At 36.5% G+C, this 21,545-nt stretch overlaps 1 protein-coding gene across 3 annotated transcripts; it reads left to right on the top strand.

Annotated features, from left to right (window-relative positions):
• Window positions 1-780: 780 nt before the first annotated feature.
• LOC149798124 (heat shock 70 kDa protein 12A-like) lies at window positions 781-16,724 on the top strand. 3 transcript variants are annotated; one of them, XM_089963211.1, is made up of 5 exons: window positions 781-876; window positions 10,243-10,599; window positions 10,888-11,106; window positions 13,274-13,430; window positions 14,634-16,724. In XM_089963211.1, the coding sequence occupies exons 2-5, from the start codon at window positions 10,261-10,263 to the stop codon at window positions 15,680-15,682; spliced, it is 1,764 nt and encodes a 587-aa protein (XP_089819337.1). In that variant the 5' UTR covers window positions 781-876; window positions 10,243-10,260; the 3' UTR covers window positions 15,683-16,724. The 3 variants fall into 3 exon arrangements, with proteins under 3 accessions (XP_089819337.1, XP_089819335.1, XP_089819336.1); XM_089963209.1 differs by having other exon boundaries at window positions 828-910; XM_089963210.1 differs by lacking the exon at window positions 781-876 and having other exon boundaries at window positions 6,928-10,599.
• Window positions 16,725-21,545: the final 4,821 nt, after the last annotated feature.

The raw sequence follows: 21,545 nt of genomic DNA, 5'->3' as shown, positions 1-21,545 counted from the left end.
GGAGGATGTGATGTTTCTACCGGAGGTTTCAGAACCCTCCTCATTCCAAACAGGTTTTGACACATCATTATAAACAGACACTTGTATTTTAACCTGTCCCAGACAGAGTGAAAAAGACACATGTAGAATTTGTATTGTAAAATACAACACCATTTCACACAGGTATTGAACCCTAACCCCTGATTGTTGGAACATCGATACTGCCACTTATAATATGAGTGCCCTCCCTCTCCTTCCCCTGTTCTATGGATACTATTGACCTTTATACACTGTATATGCATTCACTGAATGTATGTGATGCGCCGCAATCAATGGCATTCCTTTCTCTGCCGACCTTTACCCCTTTCAAGTTTGCACAAACATAAGTCTACCCTTTCAGTGTACTTGTAACTCACAAAAACCTTGAGTCAGAATAATATACAAGCTTTTAGCCAGTATTTGATGATACTTAAAAAGTAGCATTACTGTACGATTACTTACATGAGATTTAGCACATGCTTGATAGGAGTTACGTTTTTCCTTGACTTTAAGGGACTATAAACATTGATACTATTGAACACTGATATCGACAGTAGGCCTTTTCCTGTAAGTTGTTGTCAACCCGTAACCAGGCACACTTGTCGATGTACATTTAGTTTGCCAATGTCTTCTTTTTTTATATTCCTCCACAGATAATCAGTCGAAAATAGATTATCATTAATTAAAAATGGCATCTTATTGAGACTGTGACGATATCGACAATTTAAAGATTGAAGAAAATTGGCCGGCCCAGTCTACCGCGGCAAATATGCTATTAATAACTAATTATGTTAAGTTAAATACGTGACCAGGAAGTAAAATATATTTCTAAACTGAAAGAAGCTGTCATATATACAGGTTAGTGACTAGGGTATGCGAAAAATGCTGCCAGGTAAGTCTGTAGGCAAACTGTGTAAAACCAGAATAACAGGTAAGAAAGAAAATATGATATAGGCGAGGCAGATTAAATTCTTAGTACATACTACTGAACGGTAGATAACGGGAAGCGAAAAAGGTGGTTATAAGCTTCAAAAAGGCAGATTTAATTCAGCCGTAACAGTTTCTTCTTGACATTCAGTACTATCTCTCTCTCTCTCTCTCTCTCTCTCTCTCTCTCTCTCTCTCTCTCTCTCATATACAACGAGTATAACGTCGTTTTTCCTTTTGATACCCATTTACTTGAACAAATTTGAACTGTCAAGGCTAAGTAAGGATGAGTTGTCTCCCCTTTTATATCGCCCTAGTATAGTTCCTTCACCAGTGACATTGCAATTGCCCAAGCTAGCAAGGGTGGGGGTGAAGAATGGCTTATTAGGGATCCCAGATGTAAATGAAACAACTTTTGTTTTTAATTAGGAGGGCCCAGAATTAACTTTATTTTGTTTTGTTTGTTTGTTGTGGTATTTTTTGTGTTTGTTGTTGTGTTTTTTTTGGGTGGGTGGGTAGCGGACAGACTTTCTTTTTACTCTACCGTCACCGTTCGATTAGATACGTATTTTGTATTACCTTGCTTTTTGACATGCTGGTATTATGGGTCTGTTTTTTCATTTCTTGAAGTGAAAGAGTACTTTCTTTTTGGTTAGAAGATTAATTACAACACAGAGAAATGGTGTAGATATGAGAACAACAAGAATATAACGAACAACTACATACACAAATCACAAACACATGCATATAATAAAACTTCCACGTTTGCTTGGTTTGATCATCCACATCATACCAGCGTCACCCGATGAGGTTCTTTTTTTTTTCTTTTTGGGGGGGACCAGACAGATGCCCCCCCCCCTTAGCCAAAGCTTTAAAAGGTTTATGTGTTTTTGTTTCCCCCAAAGGTGTGTTGCTTGTGTTGTTTTTAAAAGGTTTTTAAAAACTTTTTATTTGTTTAGAAATTTTTAGTGGGGTATTTCTAAGTTTCTCTAGTGTGTTTATAGGGTTGATCGTCCGAGAGTGATTTCTGTTATCCTCTCGGGGTCTCTTCCCTAGTTTGATTTGTCGACCTTGCTAGGGTCACCTACGTCCCATGTTTGCTATATGTGTGTGCTATATGTTTTGAGTGCTATTTTTTGTTTTCATGTTAGGACAGCAAAGTATGTCAAATCTAACCCAGTTTTCTTATCTTCTCCCGTATTTATCCATACACCGGGAGTGTTCATTAAATTTTGAAATTTTGTGAGGAGTGTTTTTTATATGCGTACTTTTAAAACCTTATTGGTTCATATGTGTGTATTAAAACTTTTCACACTAGGGAAACTTAGAAATACCCCACTCAAAACGGCATTTCATAATCATGCATAGCCAATATATTGCCACTATTGGATTTGGATGTATGTCATCTAATAGTAATCTTGCCACTATTGGATTTGGATGTATGTCATCTAATAGTAGATTAAAATTGAATGATTAAATACACAATACAGTTTCAGCTAAGATTTTGGACAATCTTTTCATTTTCCAGATTCTCACTAGGTCCAATAAATGAATATGTTAAACATAGTAGGAATTTCAAGGAGTCCAAATTTAATTTGGGGGTACTTTCCAAAAAGCATTAATAGCCAATACGTTTATTGCACTTTGATAAAAATCTTAAATGGTTATGTGCAAAAGAAGAATGAGTTGCCATCTGGTTTTTTGCTACATCACATGTTCCAAGCCAAAAAAATACCTTGTCATTAAATTACTGTATATGTTCGCAAGATCCTTAAGACTCTGAGAGGAAATCAATGCCTTGTTGTTAAGCTCCCCAGCTTTGGTCAACCTATGTAATTGTAATGGAATTGATGCCTACAATGTGTAAGTGAGATTTCAGGTATCTTCCTTTACTATCTGAGACTATAACCAAACTGGCATCATTGTTAACTGCACATCACCCTTTTTAACAACACAATATTTTGTATTCTTTTGATTTCATAAAACAATATTCGTAAGTGTTCAGTATACAAATTATTTGAAAAAACAGATCCAGCTGTAACACATGGCTGCAAGACAGTATATGTCTGAAGAGTGAAAGAAATGCAATCCAAAAAGAAAGAAATGCAATCCAAAAATAATCATTCGAACAACACATGCAGTACATTGAATATTTATGATCACATACAGAACATGTAAAATAATTTAAAAGATTTAGGGTGATGCAAAGTAAAGACAGTACATTTTAGTTAAATAGGGGAAAACTTATGATAACACCATCCATTGCTAACACTTAACTTGTCACTGAGAGTGGAAGATCAAATTGTCATTATTGTTCCCTTTTTACTGATACAAACAAGTGCATATGAGTTCAGTGTATGCAACCAAAGTCCAAAAGCACAATGACAAAATATGACAATATTGCCATATTTATATAAGTGAAGTTTGATGTAGCATTGCCTCTTTTTCTGATAGCATTTGGTACAGAACCAGTTTTCGTTCTGTGTCTCTTCATCTATGCCCTGAAAAAACAATCAAACCATTCATTACACAAATCACACTGGATCCACAACTCACCCTCTACATAATGACGTCTACATATAGAGCAAATTGAATGATCAGTGTTACTTTTGTCATATTGTTCCATTTTCTTCTTTCCATTACCCTTTCCTTTCCATTTTTCTTTTCCAACTGTAGTTCTTTTTCTAGTACGTGAATGACTTTTGCTTCAGCTGGAAGTGTCTTGATTACTACTAACTTTCGACGAACTTGCAACAGGATTATTCTGTACTAAAAAATATGGCATTGGCATTTCATTCAAAGCAGGTACATAGTTTATTAATTAGACCAGTGTTCTGTACATTTCCTGCTTCTATGCCATAGGCTTTACATAGATCCGATTTCAAGAAGCTAGTAAATACTAGAGCCTTCAGTTCATAAATCTGTGATTTCAGTTCTAAGTGGGGAATACAGTTTATTTTCTGACTGATCTTCTAAGATATGTTTCATGTCCAAAGCTAATGCATCACTGCTGTGTTTGTACTTTGATCTCATGACCACCCTCTTTCTCAAACTGTCTGATTTCAATTTTCCAAGACTAAAAATGGTGTCTTTTCTGAATTGACTGCCACCTAGTCTACTGTAACGACCTATCAAATCTTCATATAGATTTCTGATACATGAAGCAATCATGGCGTCGTCCACTTGTGTGACACTCATACTGGGATCAAACTTTATGTACAGCAACTTCCAATTTTCAGTGTCTCATCCTTAAGTATTATTGTCTTACAATACTGTAAACTCCCTGCACCATGCCAATGTAATGCATCTGCATGTTGATACTGCCTCCTTTTATCGTCAACGTGCACGAAAAATTCAAATACAGAGTCCTTGATGTTAGTTAGACCATGGCTGATATTCTGTCTTCTTTGTGTCTCGTGCAAGGTCTGTTTATACTTGTGGTTGTTTTCCAAATCAATAGCTGAAGTTGTAAGGTGGTCTAACATTTTTACTTGTAAGAAACATTGACTGACCAAGTTAATTTTGTCCTTTCTGTACAAGCTGTTCTTTCCTTTCATCATATTATGGTATCTGCTCTTTGCAATACATCTACCTGCAATATACCTTAATTTGTCTTGTCCTGGCTCTGATACAAGTATGGAAGGTTGTCGTGCAACTGGTGTGGTATTGAAAATATCAGTAGTATTTTTGTCTAAAACAATTTCACAGATTCTGTCAAAATCGTTCCAAATGCAAAAAAAGTATCATCATTTGCCACCGAATTCATGAAATTTTCAAACATTTGGATGCATTTTTGAGACACTGAAAACTGGTAAACTTCAGAATAAATATTCAGTCCGTGTCTTTTGAATCTGGTTTTCTGACCTCTATATTACCACATACTTGATTAAAATACTTTGAATTTTTAGTACAATATAAAAAAAAATGTATTCAACTCTTCCAGTGGATTTTTGATGATTGCTGTTAGTGTTACTTTTAATCTCATTTACTCTGGTGTTATTGCATTATCTGGGATAAGGTGTTTCATTTTTGTATGGTCAACATGATGCTCTAAAATGTCAGAGTCAACTGTAGTTAACCTCCATTTTTGGTCACTACATGAAGCAGGCATGTCTTCCCCAATGGACAACATTTCATCAACTTTTAAAACTGCTCTATCAGAAAAGTCAGAGTTATCAGAACCAGAACCTCTTTCATAATCAAAGTCAACACTGAGATTCTCTAATAAAGAAACATAATGTCTACATCATTCTAAACTTGAATCAAACTGTACAAAACCTGTATTGTAGAATTCATACATGCAAGGTCTATGTGGCATCACAGAGTTGGAATTTAAACTGATAGCCCTTAGTCACTTTTTTTCTGGTTCTCCCCATTGCCACACCTAACTGACCTGGTACAAAAATATTTAATGCATCAACTTCAACTCTATGTAAAGTCAATCCTTGTGCTTTGTGAATAGTAATGCTGAAAGACAGAATGAGTGGAATCTGATACCTTGTGGCTACAGTCTTTTTATCAATGGTACTGTAAACAGTAAAATGTTCTCTTCCCAACTGAACTAAATTCTTTAAAAAATCAACTGTCACAGTGTCTTCCTTCATTGCCACAACCTGTCCCAGTAAACCATGTACTAGTGCTGAGCATAGGTTTTTGACCAGCATAACTGTATAGCCAATTTTCAAGTGTAACACTTTTAAAACACACATCTTATTGCACTGAATATTGTCTCTCTCATCTACTGACTGATAACACTTTGATACACCATCCATTTCCACACGTTTGCATGCATTGTATATGTAACAATCAAAGTTCCGTCCACAAAGTCTTATTGGGTCATCTCCAGGGGGGAGAGGTCTCTGTAGCCCCAATATCAAGTTTTTGGTATCTTCAGGTATTTCTCTCTTTGAAACAGCATTGATAACCTTTATGAAATCTAATTCATCTTGTCTTATGACCTCATCAGAGACAATTGTATGCCCAAATATCATTGCAAAAATGGTGGATTTGAAATGATATTCACCCGAATCAGACGTCAATGTGTCAGGTACAGGCGGAAGCTGAAAAAGCCCCCACTTGCAATAACTTGTATACTTACAAAACATAAATCTGAATGTTTAATCATTCTACATACATATTCAGTTTGTTCAAAACGTTTCAGTAAAAGCATAGAAATTTCATCAATTATCAAAACAGTCTGCTTTCAAACTATTTTGTTTATATGCATCAAAATGTTCATCAGTGAGAAGTGTTCTACATAGTTCATCACTGTCATATCTAGCATCACCAATCCCAGACCAGGAATGCACTATGCTCCTTTCACATTCAGTGCTGCAATGTCTGTTGTGCCAGTTACACTGATATTTTTACCTGCTGCTGACAATTTCTTTTGTATTTCCTTAACCACAAAACCTTTGCCTGTCCCACTTTGGCCTAACAAAATGATATCGTGGCCCTCAACAGCCTTTTCAACAGCAAATAATTGTGCTATATTCATTTTACATTCAAAACACACTTGCAGTGCTTAAACAAGTGAAGTTTACCAAAATAAAATAGCTTTCATTTGCAAAGAGTAAATTGTTACATAACGAAATCCAATCACCTGCCTCACAAGGTTGGTTAAGGGCTGTTAGCTCTACAGGTCATAACATGTATACATTTTGAATAAAGTTTTGTAAATGGATATGTAAACTAGCGACATATAGTTAAACAAGAATTAACCAAGTTAATCCTTTTGTTTTTCTGACAGTGTAAATCCAATATGAGATTCAATTTTGTGTTTGGGTATGCAGATTAGTGACAAATAACTCACAAGAACTAACCAAGTTAATCCTTTTGTTTTCTTGACAGGGTAAATCCTATATAAGATTGATAGTATTTAACATACTGAGAAATGTTTACAAAGCAATCAAGAACATTATGTAGATAACATGTCAGTTGAAAATCGGATAATTACTTAACTAATAATTAAATAAGTCTACAGTTATAAAAAAAAACAACTTTCTTCTCTCACAACCAGAGATCATATATAACTATTCAGAAAGCGCTTAGAAAAAATTAAATGTATTTAACATGTCAAGAAATGTTGTTAAATATTTTCCCGGCAGATGTCACATAGTCTTGAACACATGTAACGATCGGAACAGTGAAACGACTTGACAGAAAATACCGTTGATATTCCGATTGCATATTAAGCCAATATGTAGCGATTGAAAGCGATGTTTGAAAAGGCTCATTAAATGAACCAATCATTGAAGCAGTCACGATTAAATCACATTTACTCCGATGTAGACCGGAAGTTGAGCCCTGGAATTATCATCAATGTGTTGAATACACGAAGCAACGGATAAACTGTTCACAAAATTAGCCTTTCAGAATCAGTAAGGTTACATAAATGGTAATGGATGAAAGGTGTGGAGTGTCTTCTTTACAGTGGTGTACGTTATGAGTGACTGAATGCGCAGATAGTGTAGGAAAATTAGATCGGAGTCATCGAGGGCTCAGATTTTGACCGGCGAGAGTTAGTTACCTTGTGTTAATTGGTAAGTGTACACATTAGTTTACCCAGGAATCAAGTGCTGTGCCTGTAGCTGAGCTTACCGGACACTGTTAAATGTACGGTCATGCAATTGCATGTGTGGATTCACATTTATCCCTTTTGCAACACTCAGAAACAAGTAAATGATGATTGTTATGACTTACTTTTCTTGACAAGTTTTTGAATTACGTACTATAAAGGCGAAGTAGACAAGTTCCTGCTGGTTAACATAGATAGTTCCTAAATGACGTCATCAGCAGCCATATTTGTGGTATGCTTGCAGATTTACCGTTGAGTTTATATGGTGTTTGGAAGTTGAAATAACTTATTTGAATCTCAAGATACTGTTACAAAAAACCCCCACATAAACAGAACGCCAGTCAGGCTTTCTGTTAGCATCTATATTGGTAATTTATAAGCTGATTTTGCTTCAGTGTGCCTTGTTAAAAGTGGTCAGTTTTGGTGGTCGCATATAGGAGAAACTGCCAGGTTGCCCATCGTCCAGGTATAATGGACAGAATATCGTCTGCTAGTGACCTTATCGGGAAGCATCTAACGCGTAAAAAAGAGAAAACAAGCTTCCATTTGAATTAATTTCATAAATGAAAAACATACTGACGACTGCATCATGCAATATTTCATTGACGTCCTCTTTGGTACTTTTCCAAAGAACCAATTTTATTCTTGTTTAAATAACGATTCGTGCAAATTGTTCATCGTTTACTTCTTTTCGGGTTTTAGCGTTGTGCTCATTATCTGCGAAAAAACATGTTTGATCTGCTATGCTAACGCCAGCATCTCAGAAAGGAGAGTCGGTTTTATTGTAGTATAGTCTTGTTTTCCTGTCTTTCCTGGTAAACAGCAACTTATTACAGCAAATTAAGGATCAAAGGTGGTGTATATCAATTTAAAAGACGTATCTACTCGGGGTTGATAAATCTGTTTGTCAGTCTGTATCGGACTCACACTCCATTGAGGGGCCATGAGTGGCCGAGTCGTCTAAAGCGCTCTCCGTTACGGATCACTGCCATCTCACATCTGTCTGCGTGGGTTAGAATCTCGGAATTGGCCAATGTGGGTATGTGAGAAAGCTTGCCAGTAGCTTCTGGAGGGTTGGTGGTTCTTTACGGGGATTTCCCGGGTTCATCCTCCGCCATTAATACTGGTCACCATGTATAGCCTATCGTGTGCTGCAAAATGGCGTTAAATCCTACAACAATAACAACAACAACAGCAACTCTCCATTGATATGCAAAATGAGTTCTAAAGTTAGTTAATTGTTCCATTTCTTGACATGTAGCTATTTATTGTTGCTCTGTTTATATTGTTCTAGACGTGTGTGTGTTTGTCTCTGTGTGTGTATTTCCACCGCCATTATTCCATCTTTGTGTCATCCAATATAATCACCTGCATTTGCATGTGTCCCGGCTGACAAACAAGAGGTCGCGAGTTTGAAACTCGCGACGACTTTTCAGTTTGTTTAAAATGCTTTTTTGTGTTTTATGTTTTAAAAAATCCCTTTAAATTCGCTCATACCAATTATTAAAACTATTTTTTGACTTTTGTCTAATTCCCGTCCTTGGACACGCAATTAACCTAGTTGTATAATATGTGTGCTGATGGTTTACATTCGCATGTTGTTCCGTTCGAACTTCTTGGAGCTCTGGCGTTTATCAACGCGTAGATCATTTGCTATATTAATGTCTTTTAATTTCAACACACACACACACACACACACACACACACACACACTTTATATTCTTTGCCAATATGCGCGTATATTCAGATTAATATGATATCTTTTTTATCTGGCATGGTCATGTTTTCTTTATGTTTGCACTTTCTGAGATATGTACAGGATCATAGACTTAAAAAGCATCAGGCTATTTCTGCACTTTCTGGACTTTTTGTGTTGGATTACAAACTAAGTAGCAGATACAACCTCCTGTATTTATTTAAACTTAGTTTCCTCTGTTTGAAAATCGCTTTTTCCCATTATTATTGCCTAATGATAGCAAAATAACACAAAACAATATCCACATAGTAGCCTCGGTCTATACGCTGTTGTGCCTGTTTAATATTGCGATGCAAATGCTAATGCATGTATTTTGAAGAAGACTGTGATACTAGAATTTGCAGGCATTGAAATGTGTAAAACGATCTTTTTCTTTCTTCTAAATTATCTCTGGTATTTCTATTATTTATCACATACACGAACACTGTAAACCAACTTTTATATGTTTCCGTCAAATATTGCGTTTTTGTAGATGCCAAGTAAGTTTGTGGAGAAATAATTTCATAGATATTTTGCTGCTTGTAGTTTTAATTTCTCAAAGTTTTACTTGTCATGCCTGACTTATTTCTTGTTTGCGATCTTAGGCGATTTTCACGACATTGAGTGTTGCCCAAAAACAAATTATTTATTTTTTTACGGCGTGATTTGCAGTCTAAGCAAGCTGCTGGAAAGCTTTCTCAGAAACATACGTATGTTAGTCAATAGTGTGTATAGAGAGAAATCTTTCCAGTAGTTTCCCCTGGGTCTGAGGTTCTTCCTGTACCAAATATACTGGCCGCCATGTAAAGACAAGGACGTGCTGAAATATCACGGTAAAGCCCACAAAGCCAAAGAACAGCCACTTGTCATCTTAAATCCAATTTTGTCAGCTTAATTTACTAGTATTCGCTTTTACCCATTCATTAGGTGATGGCCTCAAACTGGATCTTTCTGATATTTGTTCCTGACTTTATATCTATTCTAGGTTTGTGAGGGTTTACATATGATAATTCTCGGTAAAGGGAGATTATTCAGAAAAATGTCGCATAAAACTCTCGTGGCTGCCATTGACTTCGGTACCACCTACTCAGGGTATGCTTTCTCTTTCGGCCATGAGTTTCAAGCAGATCCCCTGAGAATCAGCTGCACAAACCACTTCCACGCACGGTCTGGTGCTGGTATGTCTCTGAAAACTCCAACTTGCATCTTGTTCTCCCCCGATCAACAGTTCCACTCATTTGGCTACGAGGCGGAGGAAAAGTACAGCGATCTTTTAATGGACGGGGAACATGAAGCCTGGTACTACTTCCAGAAGTTCAAGATGATGCTGTACAACAGTCAGGTATGATTAAAACACTCTCTCTCTCTCTCTCTCTCTCTCTCTCTCTCTCTCTGATCCCCCAGTGTAACCATGTCTGCTGATGGAGTTGACAAAACAAAACAGTTCGCCATAAAATTAAAGGAGTTGAATAAAACCTCAACATTTTATTGCTGAAGAATAACATTAAAAAATAGAGCTTGGTTAAATTTGCGAGGTCATCTAGTTTGAACTATATGCATACTATATATAATAGTTGTTTGTTTATTTTAACAAATATTTGGCAGTATTCATTTTTTTTACTGAATGTAGGAATTGAAGAAAGATACAAACTGGCAAACATCCGACGGGAAGTCTTTTCCTGCTATCAGAATTTTCTCCTCAGCCATCGAGTACCTGGTCAATCACATGCAGTCAGCCATGGGAGGTAGACTGGCCGGTGTAGGGCGTAATGATGTACATTGGGTCCTGACAGTTCCCGCCATCTGGGACGACAAGGCAAAACATTTCATGAGGACGGCAGCTGAAATGGTATTCTCGTTCCTTGGGCAAAGTCTTCGTCATTTTACAAGGCACAAAGCGTATCTATAGTTGCGAGAAATTCAAGTTTAACATAGTCGCTATCGTATATTGAGAAACGGTCAGATTGTAGCTTCTCTGTTGCATTGTCATGACTAGAAGAAAAAAAAATTAAGTTAATAGACTATAATGTACAGTGGCTCTCATTGCTAAATTATAGGCAACTTATGCAGTGGTTTACGAAAACAAGAGGGATATAATGCGTGGCTTTACAGCGAGAGGGCATTGTTCCAAGTAAATGCGTAGAGAAATCTTAGAACTGAATGAATGAATGAATGAATGAAAAATAAATTATTATCGAAAAAAGTCAACATGAATGAAAACAATTTGTAAACGAGTAAAGTACGGAACAAATGTATGAACAGGTGAATATAGATTTAATGTATAATGTACTACTTTATATGCGTTCAGAACGACACTTGATAACTTAAAACTATATATTTTCCGTTAAATTCCTTACTTACGATAAAATTGGGGCTGATAATTGTTTTATATATCTAAGTGAGGAATAGAGAACAGTTTTAAAAATATCATCTGATGAACAACATTGCGAGCAGTTGCAAAATTTTAAAAATATTTATTGGTGACTAATATATCACGAAGCATATATTTTCCACATTACAATGTTGACTTTCAAGCATCGATAAGAAACATTTCATCTGAACATTAACAATATTTAATCATGCATTTAATAACAGCATTATTTGTCATGAAGGGAAATGAATGAGATCGTCATTTGTTATGTAAAAGCTAGATAATATCATTAAATAAAATATTTTCTTTCAAATAATTACGAATTAGTCAAGCCAACGTTTAGCTTTGAAGATCAACTCATACTAAAAGAAGTCTTGAATTTTCAAAGCATTGACTATTGTCAATGAGTACATTCGTAAAAATATAGTATTATTTTTGTCATGTGAAAGTATCTGGATATAATGAAAATAGATTGTTGCGACGAACGTCTATGTTCATAGTCAGTTACAATTTATTTTAGACTAAAGTTCGCCACGAGGAAAGTTTTTGGGTTGTTTTAAAAAGATAAATCTTAAGCAAAATAACTTTGAAGGTAAAATACAATTTTGAGATATCCCGATTTCCTAAACACATTTTAAATAAATTTAACTAATATTGAGATAATCTTGACCTGAGGACCGACCTTTCATTTTAATACCCTCCGCCTTATGATTTTTTATGAAGATCGATACTTTACTGTTTGTTAAAGTTACTTTCAAGTTACACTGGTATTATTTGTAGAAAAAGAAAAGCAATCGATTTTTCACTACTAAATCTTTTATTTGACATGAATGTGCAAAGGAGTGAATAGAACAACGAACGACTTAAGAGATGGATGAAAGAGTTATTTGCAACTGAGAAAATTAATGAATGAATTAACCAGAGACAAAAATAGAATATATTGACAGACAAACAAAGGAGAAGAAAGGTCATTAAAATGCAAACAAGAGTATAAGATCAAAGTGTTAAATGGAGATATTTATTCACTTAGTTTCAAATACATATATCTGAACGTTAATTAAACTTGGAAGTGATTTGTATTTGCTACGAGTAAAACAAAAGAACATCGTATGATCATTTTAAGTTGATGCTGTAGTGCTTTTATTTCGACCAAACAATAAAACAGTTATCTTGTTAGCCAGATGCTTTCCCGTGCACATAATCACTGTTGGTCATGATTTCTTACTACACGTCAGTACAGGTAGGTTTTTAGCGCCAAAATTTGTAGAAACTGCCTTCTCAAAGAACACTCCATAGATGCCGACCTGGGTTGATCCGATGGTAGAGTTATCGTTGTCCATATACCTATTTTTATTTTTCCCCCATGAAATATAAACAATAGTTTATATTCTGAATGGTAGAGAAGTGTTTACGTGTGATTAGTCGTTACCAATAATTTCTAACTGGCCTTGAATACGTTTGATAGTTTTGTCCTCTCAAGCAAAATATGGCAAGTTCTTGAGGAATTTTACCATGGGCATGCGCACGGAGAATGTTAAAAGGGTCAATTCACCAAATAAACCTTTTTACCTAGGACTAATTTAGAAAGCTTTGATACTTTTTTAAACTGCACAACTGATATATCTTAATGTTTTTTTCCAACCAGGTTGGCATACAAAGTGAAAATCTATCCATCGCCTTGGAACCAGAGGCCGCATCGTTCTTCTGCAGATATCTCCCGGTGGAGAAATTTTCTGACACTGGAAGATCCGAGATCTCCTGTTTTGAACCCGGCAAAAGATACCTGGTTCTTGATGCTGGCGGTAAAGTCCTTTCCATCGACCTTGTTTCATCTAATTTGTTTCTGTGGGGTATTAGTGGTGAGGGAATGGCCGAGTGCGTTAGAACGCTAGTGTTTATGAGAGTTGAGCGATATGTGCCGTCTCCCCCATCCCGAGCACGCGTTTTGATTATATCGGTGTAAGTCAATATTTTTTCTCCATATGACCATGTATTATACCTTCAATATGGAATTCAATGATACGCGCTTTCCTCTCTTTTTCTTGCATAGGTAAAAAAAAATAATTATACTATCATGCATGTACCTTTTAATTAAAAAAAGAAATGCATCTGTTTTGTACATATACATCTAGGCAAGTATTTAATTCCTCTTGCCTAGCGAGTGAGTTTTTGTGCACCGCATTTCCTTTAATTCTACCTCCTTCCTCTAGCCCCTTGATTTCAACCCCAACACACACACACGCACGCACACACACACACACACACACACACACACACACACACCGTGCCCCGGTGGATTGAGAAAGTAGAATAGGCCTCATACGACCTACTGTATGTCGTAACTGGTGGCTAGTTGAGGTGACCTGTTTTCTGTGTTATATGTCCTGTGATGATGTTCCAGCTGAGAAAGTGCTGTATTTATATATAGTGCAGTTTATGCAGAAATATGTTGACCTTATATTTGAATGAGTTTACACATTTCTTTGTTTTTATTCGTGTTTCGTATACCTTTCCGGGCAGTTTTCTTTCTGGAACAGTTTTACTTTTAATCATTTGTTGCCTGATGCATATTTAGTTTTGGTTGAAGGGGTTTGTCTTCCCGGGGAGAAGGTAACGTTTCTGCTATACCAATTTTCCTATCTAACTCTTCCAAGACACTATATAGCCAGGACTGTGGTGATTTTCTCTTGAACCGTATTCATCATTACATACATATTCATTCCGTCCATGTTTTGGCGATGCGCGCGTGTCTGCGTAAGTTAGGACACTGGTGCTTGAAAGTTAGGCGATTGGTGCCTCATCCCTCGGCATGGATTCAGTTCTCATTTGTGATGAAAATAACAGTCTAACTTTCTCGATTCTCTCTCTATCTCTCTCACACTCTCTTTATATATATATATATATATATATATATATATATATATATATATATATATATATATATATATATATATATATATATATATGTATGTATGTATGTATATATATATATTCATTTATATTAGGTGGTACGGTGGATATTACAGTGCATGAGGTAATCAACAGTGGTCATCTAAGGGAACTGTATAAGGCGAATGGTGGGCCTTGGGGTGGAACAACGGTTGATGAGTCCTTCAAGGACTTTTTGAAATACCTGTGTGGCAAGCAGACTTTTGCAAGGTTAGAGAGTGAGTTCAAAGATGACTACTTGGATCTTCTCCGAGAGTTTGAAGTGAAGAAAAGAACTGTTTCACCCGAACTTGACCAGAAGGTAACTTTAAGGGTTCCGATCGCCATCCACGAAGCTTTCCAAGATGACCACGGACAAAGCTTTCGGGAATTTGTGGCTGAACGCAGAGATTTGCAGGGAAAGCTAGTCTTTGCTGGAGACAAGATGCGGGTAGAACCAAGCCTTATGAAGTCATTCTTCCAAAAGACATGCGACACAATCGTGGGTCATCTTAAAGCCCTGTTTGCTAAACCAGAACTGTCTGGTGTAACCACAATACTCATGGTTGGGGGCTTCTCTGAATCGCCGATGTTACGCGACGCGATACAGGTAAATTTCCCGCAAAAGAGGATCATTGTTCCAAACGAGGCCGGTCTGGCTGTCTTGAAAGGTGCCGTCATTTTCGGACACCAGCCGATGATAGTGTCCTCTAGAATCAGCAGATACACATATGGTATATCGGTAAGAAAACCTGCCCAAACGGGGGATCCAGAAGAAAAATTGATAAAAGGACCAGACGGCATATGGAGATGCAGAGGTCATTTTAGCAAATTTGTTGAAATCGGCCAGGAGATACCAGTAGGAGCACGCTCTGAGGGATCCATTTATAGGTCTTTGGATGACCAAGAGGGTGGCATGCAAATCAAAGTTTTTATTTCAACAGAAAGGAATCCCAAATTTGTTGAGGACATGGGATGTACGAAGCTGGGGGAGATCTATGTCGAAGGAGGACGGAGAAAAGGGGTTGAAGTTACAATGATATTTGGTGGCACTGAGTTGGGTGTAGAAGCGATTGATTTGGATTCTGGGAAGCTAACAAAGGCACAATTTGACTTCTTAGAGTAATATGATAACCTACCTTGTGAATTACAAGCTAAGGAAAAATGGGGATTTCAACAGAAAGAAAGAAAATAAAGGCATGTTCATCACTAAACTGAATAGTCTCCGCTAATAAAGATACGCACAAAATGTTTTAGCGGTTTATGTACTGTATTGGCTGCTAAATGTTTGCTCAGTATGCTTATATAACCTTTGACTCCATGTCTGTATATTTGTGCAACCATTACCAGCCAGTACGACATAAGAGACATTATTCCGATTCTCTAAAAATAGTTTTTCAATTCAGATGCAGCAATATTGTCAGGCCAATAATTGTTTCATCTTCTGAAAATGAAATTCTTCACATTAGTCGTGGTCAGTACAACATTATTGTAGAATAGTTCGCAATGACGTTAAAAGCGTTTTGATTAGTAGATAGTCACTATTTATTTTGTTCACAATATGCAAAATTATAATGTTAATCAATTCTATGAGCCAATCAGGATATCTTTGGTATTTTCCGTCGCGTGCCTCACTGTAATAATTTTTCGTTGCGCCAGTATGTGATCAAAATCATGGAACATCCGTTCAATAATTTTGTCCAGCTAAATTCCAATCTGTTATCATTTTATAGGTTTTCTTTTCATGGTTTACTGTATCGTTGAAAAGCATGATTCCAATTTAGATAATTGTTATTACTTATATATATATATATATATATATATATATATATATATATATATATATATATATATATATATATATATATATATATATCATTTATATCAAACTCTTTCCTGGTATTGTTAAATTAACAAATTAAAGCATGATCAAATGAAACACTAATGCTAACGTTACTTAAGTACGTTGCATTTTTCTAAACACCTTGAAAACAAGTAATTAAACTGGTCTGAGATAATTCTATTTTGATTTGAATATGTTGAGATGTGAACATTAGTGTTAAAATCTTTGTATAACTGTAATTATCCATGAAATAATTCTGTAATATTCAACTTGTCTTCGCTTGATGAAATTTATTGAAATAAAACGATGTTGCAGCACAGCATAAGTACAACGTCTTTACAAACCATTATTCTTTGAGTCTATGGGTTAAATAAATCGCGCTATATGCTACAAGATGAAACCACGGTCGTAAAGCAAGAGGGTAAAGTTTCAGACGACGACATCAGCACGAGATACGCATAACAAGTTTAGCACGTAGTGATTTCATGCAAATTAAACTTCAATACCGTCATAATGGGGGAAAAAAACCTTCAGAACTACAAATATGATACGAAAAGAGTTCCATAATTCATCATTACGTTATTTTCAGTATATAATGATTTTTGTATATATTGCGATTATTAGCATAATGCGGTTCAGAGCATAATGTGGCCCACAGTACTGGGCCCTTACTACCATTTTATAGTGGGTGAGAGGTATACATCTATTTCCCAACGTCAACATGTGGAATTATTTGATGCTTTAATGTTTTATAAAGTTAATCCTGTTTCTACTAGGCTGTAGTGTCATATGTGAGAAAGGCTTGTCTCTAATAAAGCAAATGAAGCCAGCAACACGGAACATGGATGCATGCAGAGACCAAGATCAAGATCGTAACTGTTTAGCTGCATTTGGACAATGTAGGTGCATTTTATCTAGTTCTATCCTGGAACTCATTTCTCCGCAGCCCACATTTCATAGGCACCTGTACGTTTGATAATATGGCATCGCCTTTAGAGGCTGGAACTAGTTCTAATGCTGTCACTGAAGACAAGTCAGTGGATGGGGATCTTCATTTCCATTCGAATTATGATTTAGTTTTGTCATCAACGACAATATCAAATTCTAATGAGTAGCCTCAGAATAGGAATGTATTTATCTCGATCTTCTTAGCACTTATGGTGCATTCAGTATTATCGTCTATTTTTATCTGAATGAATTGACAAAATATGTAATTTCCGAGATTCCATTCCGTGATGCCATGGCATACTAAGGGTAAATAACGACGGGGGTGATGAGGATGGCCCAAAGGGTCTTTTGGCACACCAGGGCAACCGCCTTATCTGCCTCCCCCTCTATTAGTAAGCTACCGCCTTAGTCTACTTAAATTGGTAATGCATAACACGTGTCTCAGTGCCATAAAATGCCTAACAAAAGCCCTTCCTATGTTAACACATACGATATGTAATCACTTACAAGTTGAGTCCAAATCTAAACAACATAGACCCTAATCTTCTTGTTTGTTCTACTGATCAGTCCTAGCAAACTGCACAGACCAAGATCTTGTTGGGAATTATTATTACACTTATTGTTTTTGTTATTATTAAGTATTGTCATTACACTCATTTTTTGTTAGTTTTGGGTATTATCATTGCACTCCTTGTTCTTGTTATTATTGGGGATTTTCATTACACTCCCTTTATGTTATTATTGGACATTATCATTACACTCTTGTTTACATAATTAGACATTATCATTACACTTCTTGTTTTTGTTATTATTAAGTATTGTCATTTCACTCATTTTTTGTTATTATTGGATGTTAGCATTGCACTCCTCGTTCTTGTTATTATTGGGGATTTCCATTACACTCCCTTTTTGTTATTATTGGACATTATCATTACACTCTAGTTTATGTTATTATTGGATATTATCAGTACACTTCTTGTTTTTGTTATTATTAAGTATTGTCATTACACTCCTTTTTGTTATTATTGGGTATTATCATTGCACTCCTTGTTCCTGTTATTAATGGGGATTCTCATTGCACTCATTTTTGTCATTATTGGACATTATCATTAGTCTCTTGTTTATATTATTATTTGACGTTATCATTACACTCTTAAGTAGTGAAGGGGGACACTTTACGTACAATGGAAATTAGCATTAAAAACACCCTTGGGACACTTTACGTACAATGGAAATTTAACATGGCGAAAAATCGTGGGACACTTTACGTACAAGGGGAATTAACATGGGAATAAATCGTGGGACACTCTACGTACAAGGGGAATTAACATGGGAATAAATCGTGGGACAATCTACGTACAAGGGGAATTTAACATGGGAATAAATCGTGGGTCACTTTATGTACAAGGGAAATTTAACATGGGGAATAGATCGTGGGACTGTCTAGGGACAATGGGAAATTTAACATTACGGAAACCCCTGGGGGATATAGCCTCAAGGGAATTTAACATATGGAAATTGAACATGGTGGATCTGTATAGCGTCAAGGGGAATTGAACATGGTGGGACTATCTAGAGACAATGATGGTAGAGGGTCAAACACAACAGAGACAGAAACATACATACACTAGTACAAGCGTGGGATTTATATATAAAGCATTACCAAGACCTGAAATCTTGCTGGGGTGTTCAAAAATTTGCATAATTGTAATGATGCTATAAATAGCTATAATCAAGGAAATGCTCAACGACAAAATGGATGTGACTAAAAGCAACGTTAAAATGACGAAATTGTCCCAGAATTTAAAGGAAAATAAACATATCCCCGAAAATTAAGTTACAATGGTTTAGACTAAAATGGATAAAATTAGTAACTACTTACAATATCAACTTCTGTGACGATCGTGGATAAATACCTATGTATCTATAATCAGCTGAAATTCCTATGAAATCCCACTATCTATTTATAGCTCCAACTTGTGGGTTTTTCCTTTGGAAAATCCCACTATCTTTTTATAGCCTCAGCTTGAGTGACGTTCCTGTTTATGAATTCTAGTATATATGTATAGCTACAAAATGTGGAAATCCCCAAGTCGATATTTATAGTCTCAAAATTTCCACAAAATGTGGAAATCCCCAAGTCGATATTTATAGTCTCAAAATTTCCAGCGTCAGTGACGTCACTGTACTGAACACTAGGGGCTAAATGGCAACAGTGTTGCAAGTGGCTGACCTGAATACGCGCTACTGTAGGTAGGTAGGTAGAGTGTATCTGATAGGGATAAAGTGAGTTTTATAGGGACAAACAGAGACCAATACACACACGCACACACACACACACACACACACAACATACGCGCAGACACACTCACACACACACACACACGCGCACACACACACACACACACACACACAACATACGCGCAGACACACACACACACACACACACACACAGAGGGAAGAGGAAAAAACAAACCCCCAAATATACTATCCACACTCGGGAGGGAGAAAAAAAACAACCAAATATACGATCTACACAACGTACGCTAACACACACACACACACACACACACACACACACACACACAAGCGCGCGCGCGCACACCACAGAGGGAAGAAGAAGAAAACCATTATACACTATCCACACGGAGTGAAGAAATAACCCTTTATATATACTATCAACAGAGAGTGAAGAAAATAACCCATTATATTCCATCAACACAGAGTGAAGAAGAAAAAGTTTTTTGAAAGCACCTAAGCCCTCACCTGCAATGACCAACTCTGTCAAACACCTACACCCCACCCCACCCCCACTCCCAACACTACAAAACCCATTTAACCCGTTATTTTATGGCATCAGTGTGTGCTTTAGGAAACATCAAGACACAAAAATGATGGATGAATAGACTGACTATTGTTTACGGACTTGCATGCCTAAAGAGCGTGCGTGAAGGAAAACATCCTTCCATTTCAATTCTAACTAAAACATGATCCAGAGGGATAGAGAGAGGTGAAAGAGCACAATTTCATAAAGTGTGAGTAAAAACAAAACACGCCATCCTTATTATACAATGTCAAGACCAAGAGACACTTACGTTTTCTTTCTAGTCTATTCTCTTTTAGAAGGTAGTATGAAATTTCACATCAGGGCCAACGCATCGGCTCACATTGTCAATTTTTCCATTTCCATGTCTTTACTGGTACAAGTTCTTCATCATCTTCAATTTCTTCTTCTTCTTCTGAATCCCTCTTCTCTGTTTCGTCTTGTATTTTGTTTATTCTCTTTTCTCGTAGGGCACTCTGAATTCCAGTGTCCTTTCTCCTGACAACGATATTAGGTATCTTGACTTTTGTCGCTCTTTCTTAGACGAAGCAGGTATTTTGGAGACAAATACCCATTTACCTTTGCAGATATAGCAAACTTCATTAGCACTTACACACTTTCGTATGACTCTCATCAAATCAACGACCAAAAGAGTAAGTTTTGTTGCCACTTTCGCATGTGAATTATGCTTTCGTATGACTTTTAGCAAATATTTGACCAGCAGGTCGATCTATGCTGACTCTTCCATCTTTGATCGTTTGAGAGCGGAATGAATACTCTGACGCTAAGACACTCTCCTTATATACAGAGACCTGCTGCGTATGAAACCTAGTCAAATGTAATTTTGCAATAAGATGAAACGATTTCATTGAGGAAGTAAAAGGCAATGATGTACCGTATCGCCTCACACAAAACCTGAAGTGTTAGTTCAAATCCGTGTCAGCGATTTCGAAGACGACATAACTGGGCTTTAATCAATGCTCTCCATTTCTGCCACAAAACCACGAGTCCTGATTCATGCCAAAAGAAATTTCGTTCGGTCCATACAAAATAGTATCACATCTGATAAACGCAAAAACGAACTTCCAGAAAACTGAGAACGACGGCTTACACCTACAACGTAAATGTATGAGTTCAAGTAGTGCGTAAAACTTAGTCAAATTAAATTTTTATAGTCAAGACGAAACGATCTCTTTTCGAAGAAGAAAGTAGACACCAAACGACAATGGCGATGCGTGTCACACAACACTTTTCAAAATGTGTATTATCAGAGGTTTGTTTAGCGATCTGCACGGTTAAATTAAATGTTGATGTATTTTGCAATAAGACGGACACAATTTCCATGGGATCCCCCATGGTACGATTGTCCGTGCA

Source organism: Sinohyriopsis cumingii, chromosome 6, assembly GCF_028554795.1.
Source record: "Sinohyriopsis cumingii isolate HCF-2022 chromosome 6, ASM2855479v2, whole genome shotgun sequence".
Lineage (NCBI taxonomy): Eukaryota > Metazoa > Mollusca > Bivalvia > Unionida > Unionidae > Sinohyriopsis > Sinohyriopsis cumingii.
This window is presented reverse-complemented; position numbering and strand designations above follow the sequence as displayed.